Source organism: Nanorana parkeri, unplaced genomic scaffold (genome assembly GCF_000935625.1).
Source record: "Nanorana parkeri isolate BGI_ZX_2015 unplaced genomic scaffold, ASM93562v1 scaffold996, whole genome shotgun sequence".
NCBI classification, from domain to species: Eukaryota; Metazoa; Chordata; class Amphibia; order Anura; family Dicroglossidae; genus Nanorana; species Nanorana parkeri.
The window spans coordinates 481,545-490,880 of record NW_017307264.1 but is presented as its reverse complement, the minus strand read 5'-3'; the positions used below and the strand labels follow the sequence as shown (position 1 = coordinate 490,880).

Genomic DNA, 9,336 nt, shown 5'->3' with positions numbered 1-9,336 from the left:
TTTTTTTTTTTTTTTTTTTTTTTTTATTCTGTGTTTATTGTAACAAATAACAGATCGATACATGAGTACCAAGCATAGAGAACGTATTACAGCACAAATAGTAACATTTGAAACATAAGCAGTCTCATAGAACAGTATAGAGATCCATATCACATGTTGGCTTGGATTAATGCTACGTCTATGTATGCATATAATCAGATATATGCTTTAAACATGGTCTTGAGACTGAAAAGTATCGGCTGTCTAAGCGAACAACAACTTATACATACTGATCATTGTGTGGGACGTGCCCACCTCTCCCACTCTGTATGTTAGTGCTAGTCCTATGTTGAGCTTCAAGAGGCACGTCTGGGTTGCCACCTTTTTTAGTGTTTTTGTTGTTGTTGTTTTTTTAAAAAATAATTGTGGGGGAAGCTTAACTTTTCTTTTCATTATTTTATTTCTTTATTTTTTATTTTACTTTACTGTTAGCGGCTTTGGGGAAATATCAAGAGTCTAAACAGAGCCCAGATATTTCCCTTTTGAAATAAAAAAAATATTTATGAATTAATAGGGAGCCTCTGTACTGAGAACTTCCTGTTCATTGGAGTGCTGGGGCTGCAGAAAAAGAGACTGTCCTCAATCTCTTTTTCTGCAGCTGTTTACTATGTCCACAATCATGAATGAACGGGAATACTGACTACTATGTCCACAATTCTTTACAAACATTGTAGAGATCAGTACTGACCATTGTGATGTTTGACTATTACAGGGAAGGATGGGGAAATATTTTACATATTTGCTGATAACCCCGCAGCTGTCCTCCCCGCTCAGCCTCCTGATAGCTTTCTTTCCCCGCTGTAGCTCTTTTGCTAAATCATATTATTTTCAATGGCTTCTGTTCACACATAATGTCTCTTGTCACCAGCCTTGAAGCTTAAAGTACATGCAATTATTTTAAGAGCAAAACTGTGCGTTTTGTCTTCATAGACTTTAATGGGAGTGCCTGAAAAACTGGCACTCCCATTTAAGTCTATGGCACCAAAAACTCTGCTTTTGTATTACAAGTTGTGCTTTTGTATTACAAGTTGTGCAAATAAGCATTCAAAGATCACATGTGCAAATGCCCTTCAAAAAAGCCTCTTAGGTGTATGTTTAATAAACCGTGATAAAACTAGCTTTATCACGCGTTAACTTTACTCAGCACATGTCTTTGTTTTATGGAAGTGATGCAATCTGCATCGCTCCCGGTCCCATAGAACGGGGAGGGGATCGCTGAACGGAAGTTCGTCGACCTCCTCCCCAGCTCCCCGCGGACACAAAGATCGCCGGTGAGACTGTCACAGGTTGGCTCAGTAGATCGGGAAGTGAGCGAACCCATATCGTCGCTTGGGTCACTTCTCGATCGTCTCCTTGCAGAGAGCCATGACTGTCAGTCACGGCTTCCCGCAGGGATTTCTCCTCTCCCCGCTCCGATCCTCTAGCGCTGACTGGGGGATGGGGCGGGTGCAGCTGGCTCTGCCTCTAGATAGGCGGAGCCCGCTGTCACTCACGCAGCAGGGTGGATTTCGACAGTAATGTCGGGATCCGTCCCGGCTGCAGTGGTCTCGGTATACCGCGAGCTGTAGCTCGCGATATACTGAGCTTTGGGTCACGGGAGGACGCTAGTATATGTCCTACCGTGACCCTTAAGAGAAAAAACACTTACCCCATAGTTCTCTTTTAAAGTGTATTTCCACATTTGCGAAAAATATAACCCCTACTTTATATTTTTTTACATGTTTCCATTCACATAGCATAACTTTCTGCCTACCTTTTTACTTGCTGAAAGCTTAGCTTCCCCCCTTCTATATAATGTTAAGAATGCGTCTGGGAAGTTATGTTTGCCATAGTTAACCCGGTCTGTATTGTGCTGGCAGATCTCATTATCAGTTGTAACTAGATGCGTAGGATTGTCTGTCCTAATAAAGAGTTAAAGATCTTAAGACTTGGGTGGTACATTGTAGAACTCCGGGCAAATGAAATCTTAACGCTTGCACTACCCCTGCACTGAGAAGCTTAAGCCAATCAGCTGCAGTCACTGTCCATGTATTCTGACTGCTGCTGGCGTTCAATACATCCTGCAGGCTGAACAAAATAAATCTTTTAGCAAATTATCAGCTAAGAAGTAAGTATTGGTAGCAGTGGTGTAACTACCACCATAGCAGTCTACGCTGCCGCTATGGGGCCAATGTCGGTGGGGGCCCGGTCGGGAGCAGGAAGGAGTCTCAGGTTCGTTAATTTCCGTGCCGCAAGTCAAAAACTGCACCGCCGCACAGAACCTAAGGACACCTGAAATCCTCTCCACAGTGTAGAACGGGGGAGGGCGGAGTTATCTCCTGCCTAAGTTCGGCTGAAGAGAAGCAGTGGCATGCGAGCATGATTTTCACTGCTTCTTGGACTGCTGACAGGTAAGCAGGGGGGGGGGTCCAGCTGACAGGGACTGCAGCCTCTGTTCTCCTGATATCCACTGAGCTGCAGGAGCCATTAACACAGGCCGCAGCTCATTCATATGTTTATTACGGGATTGTGCCTTTTTAATGAGCTTCGGTATTCAAATCCCACTCAATATGCAAATTAGTTATTTACTATAACTAATATACCTTTAGTGACCATGCTTAAATATGTTTAATATGAAATGAGACTATTAATGAGGAATTCATGAATCTTGTATAGTTTCTGTAAATCATGACCTTAGAGAATGGAATTGAGGCATCTAGTAATCATGAATGTATTTTATGCCTGAATCATGGTATTTTTAAGATATTTAATAAATTGATATGTATTTACACACCAGTCTGGCGCCTCGTTCAAAACCCCTACACTACTAGGATTGTAGCTTTTTTGGAACAATGTGATTTGACGGGTGAGGTCTCAGACCACTTGGGTTACATGGTTCTGGGTAGTAATATTTTGTTTGTACCTCTGTAAAATACTGTTTGATAAATTGGCATTGTTTCAGATGCCCAATATTTATCATCCTATGATTATTTTGACTAGGTCATACGCTGGAATCCCTGGCAATGAATTTCTGGGTCCTGTGTTCACCTATGTGTCAGACTTGAATGGCATTGAACTGGGTCACCAAGGGAATAAACACTGTCACTCCAATCGGGCCCAGGAGGACTGGCAAAGCACAGAAAAGGAACGGGCCAGGAGGAAGCTTTATGTGGCGTCAGTTATCTGCCTGCTGTTCATGATTGGAGAGGTTGTAGGTGAGAAACCAGTGGCATTTGTATTTCTGTATAAATTGCACATTTCGATTTAAATTTGTGGCAAAATTCAGAACAAGCATATTAAGCTCCAATATTATTAATTCCAATGTATCTACTGCTAAATATGCTCCAATATGGAGGCTTTCAAAGATTAGAGTTAGGAGTAGGACCACACTACACAGAGGAGCAGTGTGGCTTCCACATATTTTACAAAAGTTGTGCAACTTAAACCTCTATTTTCAATACATTTTGGTTTCCTTCACTTTTCTGCACTATGTTCCTCCAATTTCACTGAAAGTCCTGCTTGACAGATTCCTCCGACCTAGAGTAGCTCACTGTACCATCTGTAAAGAGAATCTATCACTTTGTAAGGGACTCACTCGGTTCCGTCCTGGGGCCGAAATCCGTGACCGCGCACGTTGGATCTCGGCGGCTCCCTCTGGCGCACGCGCAGGACGAGCGTCCTCAGCTCCCTCCGGCGCACGCGCACGACGGACATTGGCTCCTCCCCCTGGCGCACGTGCACTGGCTTCTTAAGCGAGGGCTAAACGAACCATCAGCGTCCAACTATTGGCAACAGTGAGCGCTGATGATTCACCCTCTGCCAACGCTGACCCCACTAAGGACCTGTGAGTATCGCCCACAGATACCTACTACTGGAACCCAGGATCTTCACAAATTCAGCAGACCCTCCAACAACCAGGACTATCCAGGGAGGATTCCTGACCAGCCAGCTTCTGGACTGCTAAACCCCATGAGTACTGACTAACCCTCAAAGGACACTGTGCTCCCTCCACCGAGAAGCACCCAATCGCAAGTATCCCAGTGACACCGTAGGGTGCACTAGCCAATGATCTTTATGTACAATAAAGCTCACCATTCTAAATAAGATAGTAACTTAGTACAGCCTTGAATGACTTGTTATTCATATACTGATAATACCGATTGCAGTACTCTTATACTATCGATACCTGTTACATTACGCCTATACCATCGAATCTATTGCATTACTCATCCATTTACCTTAGAGTGCTACGTGCTGCATACCACCATACCATCTTATGGTTACATGATGTTAAGGGTCACATACACATCTCTAATCAATTGAGAGAGTTATAAGTGACCAACCACTGACTAAACCGTACGCATCCCCACAGTTGCGATCCAACCCTTGCCTTGCAGAGGAGCTTACATAACACACTTCTTTGCTCTCCAAATTCTTTTCAGCAATATGCTGCTTTGCTCTCCCACTGTACCTCTCACATCCATTACCTTCTGAGGAATATATTGGTACTCATACCCACACAGCAAGACTTCACATTGATAGCCTTCTGATTCCTAGACAATGAAATCCTCTTCTTTTCCATTCTTAATCCTCATGGATGTGTACATTGGAATTCCTGCTCATTACAGAAAACTGTTTGGTCCTATAAATAGTATTCCTTCTCAGAAATGGTTCCTCACCTTTTAGGGCAGCACAACTCTGCCATAGCAGGGACAGCAATGTTCTTAGGGCAAGCTCCACCCTTCTGTCCCACCTTGTCCACCTCAGTGTGTAGAGGAATTGGAAGATCTGAATTTTCTCCAGGCTTATGGTTGCTTGTCTTGTGTGAAGGCTATTATATTATGTACTGGATTATGCTTTTTAGCAGTGTGTCAAGGAGTAATCTAAGACCGAAAAAGAAGCATATACATTCAAAAAATAAGAACCATATGAGAAAAAAACAGATGCAATAAAAGAAAACAATGTGGCTATGGTTGATCGAGGAGCTTCTATCCTTTATCCCATTTACAGTACTTATGGCCTTTAGTAATAAGCGAATGTAGTTTGAATTTAATTCACAGGCCATTGATAGAACTCCTTGTGAATTCCTGCAATTGGAAACTTTAATTGGAACCCCATTGAAGTAAATAGGGTGAATCTTGAAAATCAATTTTGGCCATTTTCAAGGCTAATAGGAAAGAGATTGTCAAACAAGGGGTATAGGGAACGGTGCACTGCCATCGGGAACATCTCTCAATGCAAAAAAACAATTTTAAGAACTCCCGTTCATCAGGAAAAGGGCCCTCTGCTTTGTCCAACGTTCAGTGTAAAATGGGAAATCCTTCAAATTACATGTTTGCAAGATGCCTTTACCCTGTATGCAATGTAAGGAAACTGTACAGTTCTCATGGACAGTGTCAGCTATACCTTATTCTGACAACACATAATTTGCTTTGTGTAATTTATTAATTTTTTCTTTTACGTTATTTCTTCGCTTATATACAGCAGCACCCCGATCTGAAACTTTAATAAAACTCTTTTGGGTGGATTAGCTGAGTCACCTGATTGATTGATTGGTTGATTTGATTTTTATCTAGCAGTAATAGGCCAGAGTTGAGCAGTGGAAGTAGTAGACACAACAGTTCTCAAGGCTAAGGCTGGGCACATACCTTACAGCCATCGCAAGACTTTTGTCTTGCGATGGTTTTAAGGTAATTTAAAAAACCGTACGATCTGCCTATCTTGGACAGGCAAATCGTACTTGCGATGATCGCAAGCTGCGCCCCCTGAGGGGTGGGCTTGCGATGACCGCAATTCCGAAAAGGCAGTGTGCACTTGCGCACACCGACCCGTCCGGCTTTTATCTTACGAACATGCTACACACCCGCCGAACATCATACGATGCTCGGCGGGTTTTCGAACATGATTGCAACAAAGATTCTGCGCTTTTGGAAAGTAAACTAAAAATCAAATAGTGATCCTAAAGCTGCTATGAGAAGTGTTAAATGCGAAAGTGTAAAGTGTTGTCCCAGCGCTAAAGGTTTGAAATAAATATTAAAATATGTAGATATATATGAATCAAAACATGGGTGACAACCCTGTGAATAAATATTCAAAAAAATCTACCAATATGAATATAAAGTATCAAAAAACAGGTGTCCATATAGGACTAAAAAAGTGCTGATGTGCAAACAATCAAAAGAAAAGCTCCATTCCTCAATAAGATAAGTGAATAAATGTAAAAGGATATTACAATGTAAAAGCCATAAAACTAAGTATAACAGTATATAACCGTTCAATAAAAATATTTCATAAATATGTGAAGAAGTGCAAAATAGCAGTGAAAACAGTGAAGCAAATGCACCAATCAAAATTGTTTTGCAAATGAAAAATAAAAAATAAGGAGAAAAATTTAAAAAAGTGCAAAGAATGAAAAAACCCAAGTCCTTCCAAAAATTTCAGTCCGTGATGTGAACTAACAAAAAATGCACCAAAAAATATATATATACGAACAAAAATAAAAATAGAAATAAAATATATCAATCAATATGAAAAAAAATGAAAAAAATATCAATCAATATGAAAAAAAGATCGTTCTGGTGAAAGTTCCACAATTCTTCCTCACCCGACCTGAAGCCCCCCAAACGGTGGTTACTCACCAGACGGTGTATGGACAGCAAGCCCCTCTCAATAGCTGTAATTCCGGTCCCTTAGCTCACCGATATGTGCAGGATTCCCCGGCAATGTAGCGGATAACCCCAGGTATCCTCACCCGTGGCGCTGCACCGAGTCCAGTTAAAACCCGGCTCCTTCCGCTCTTCAGTTGCTGATGTATTTATCTCCCAATCTGTATGTTGGAACAGCTCCTTGAAGTCTTAACCCAAAGCCCACTGACAGAGTCACAATGCAGGAGCACAACTGTTTTTTCCTCAGCGGTCTGGGCCAGGGTTTTCGAACATGTTCCTAAGATAAAAGTCGTGCGACCTTACAGTAGTAGAGGTCGCACGGCTTCCACACACCTTACGATAATCGTACGATCGCGGGATTTCCCGCGATTATCGTACGACTATCGCAAGGTGTGTGGGCACCTTTAGGGAAGCTTTACACTTTCAGAAAAAATAAATCTGAATCCCTCATCTTTGTACTGCAAACAGCAAATGGTTGACCCACACCCAAAGCTCATAATTAAGGACCTTCAGGAATGTACTGCATCTTTAGTAATCTTGAAAAAAACAAAACTATTTTGGGCATTTCCCCTATTAAACTTTACAGGATACATAGTTAAATCTATTTTAACCATTCACAATTGATAAAAATTATAAAGAAGCATAGTTGTATGGTGCAGGCAGCATGATCAGTGCCTGGCAAGGTATCCATTGTAAGAGTTTGCTTGCGTCTATCGGTAAGCCATTATGGACTATAGCACCATTCCCCCTGCTGCAGACAATAGCAGCAGATGTTTTCTTTTTAAGCATGAACTGTTTCACTTCCTCAGCATTCTATATCTCTGATGGACTAGTTTCAAATGCTGCAACTTTGGTGAAACCCTTTCCACAACTAGCCTATGAGCAATCCTCTCCTTCCTCTGCTTCAGGAGAACACTATCGGTCCCTGTTATTGCACAGTAACCCTTTGGCGTAATGTTATCAAAAATGTTATTCACTATAGTCATGGTATTTTTGAGGTACTGCATGTGCAGGGATAATTCTGCTGTGGTCTTATCTGGACCACAAAGCTGTAAAGATTGGGGAGGACATCAATGTTAGGCTTGAGTAGGCTGAAAAAAGTAAATAGGTGTGCTTTTTGTGCACTTATCTCCTTTTTTAAAGTGTATTTCCACCTTTTTTAGTCAAATTAGAGGAACCTCCAACTGTATGTGTGTGTTCCGATTCATGCAGCAAACATAAAAATGTATATTTTAAAAACATTTTTTTTTTCAACTGTTTGTTTCGTTAGATACATTTTATACATGGGCAACTTCCACTGCTTTGAAAAGTTAACAATGTAGAACAGACTGGGGGGATAAGACGGAGACAATGGATTAACATTAAGAGGGGAATTTGCTTGTTTTTTTATTTATTATTCTTTATTAAAAAAAAAGAGCCCCCCCCAACCATTGATATTCTTCTGCAACTTCTTTTCATAGGTGGTTACATTGCACACAGTTTGGCAATCATGACAGATGCTGCTCACCTTCTGACAGATTTTGCAAGCATGATGATAAGTTTATTTGCTCTTTGGATGTCTTCTCGTCCAGCCACAAAAACTATGAATTTTGGCTGGCATCGGGCAGGTATGAAGTTACTTTTCCCATCAGAAATGGCAAGATTGTGGTATTACTGGGACATTGACACTGTTAAGAAAGTATTTGGGTATTGAATAACTATGAATATGGAATGGAGTTGATGGTGTAGCAAATGGGGCTGCTGTTTTCTCTCTGTCCTTATGTAAACTGTATTAATTTAGCATCTGATTGTTGTGCTTAAATCCTATCCTTTTTATTTTTTAGAAATCCTGGGAGCCCTCCTATCTGTCCTTTCCATCTGGGTAGTAACTGGAGTCTTGGTGTATTTGGCTGTGGAACGAATCATTTCAGGAAACTATGAAATTGAAGGAGAAGCAATGCTAATCACCTCTGGCTGTGCAGTAGCTGTTAATATCATGTATGTAAACCAGTAGCAGTTTAAACTGTTTAGAGCAACCAAATGAATATTGAAAAAAATTGGTACTTGCCCCCTGCGCAACAATAAACATTTTATTTATTCTAGTCATAGCTAGTGATGGTCACAAGTACAAACATGTTGATCTGACATTTTATGCATGACTTTCATAAGTTAGTAAAGCATCTTTTGCTAGTTGGTTGTGTTCACTTAATAAGCCAAACATTAATCTTAGTCTGACTTTCTCCATTACCCAGTATAATAGCAAGTAGTCAGCATTATTGTGTGCTTATAGCAGCCATGTGAGACAGTGGTAGTTACTCACTGTGTCCTGATGTTGACCATTGTTTTATCCAAAGTCTGTAGTAGCTGCCTCTACTAATCATGGAAGGAATTTAGCTCTGCAGTTTGAAGCATACCAGACTTTAGGCTCACAGGTGAAAACACGTATGTGGCCCTAATAAACGGGACAAGTGTTTCACATAATTACTTTAATAGTTCACTGCACTGCCTTCCTGCAGAATGCGAAAGGAGGCCAGTGTGTCAATACACTTTTGAAATGGATTCATTTAGAATCTTGATCTAGTGATCTAGGCAAAGAAGCAGGTATGTGGATACCTGCTTTGCCTTGTGAATTTGGAAAAATGGAATTGGCCCCTCCAATCTGGTTCCGCCCCCC

General features: G+C 41.1%; 1 protein-coding gene across 1 annotated transcript in view; it reads left to right on the top strand.

Moving 5' to 3' along the window:
* The window catches only part of SLC30A2 (solute carrier family 30 member 2), a 22,173-nt gene that overhangs the window by 7,415 nt on the left and 5,422 nt on the right, over positions 1-9,336 (top strand). Inside the window, exons 2-4 of the mRNA XM_018567003.1 lie at positions 3,019-3,233; positions 8,144-8,290; positions 8,507-8,660. Of these exons, the coding sequence (XP_018422505.1) occupies positions 3,019-3,233; positions 8,144-8,290; positions 8,507-8,660 (516 nt within the window). The remainder of the gene's footprint in view (positions 1-3,018; positions 3,234-8,143; positions 8,291-8,506; positions 8,661-9,336) is intronic.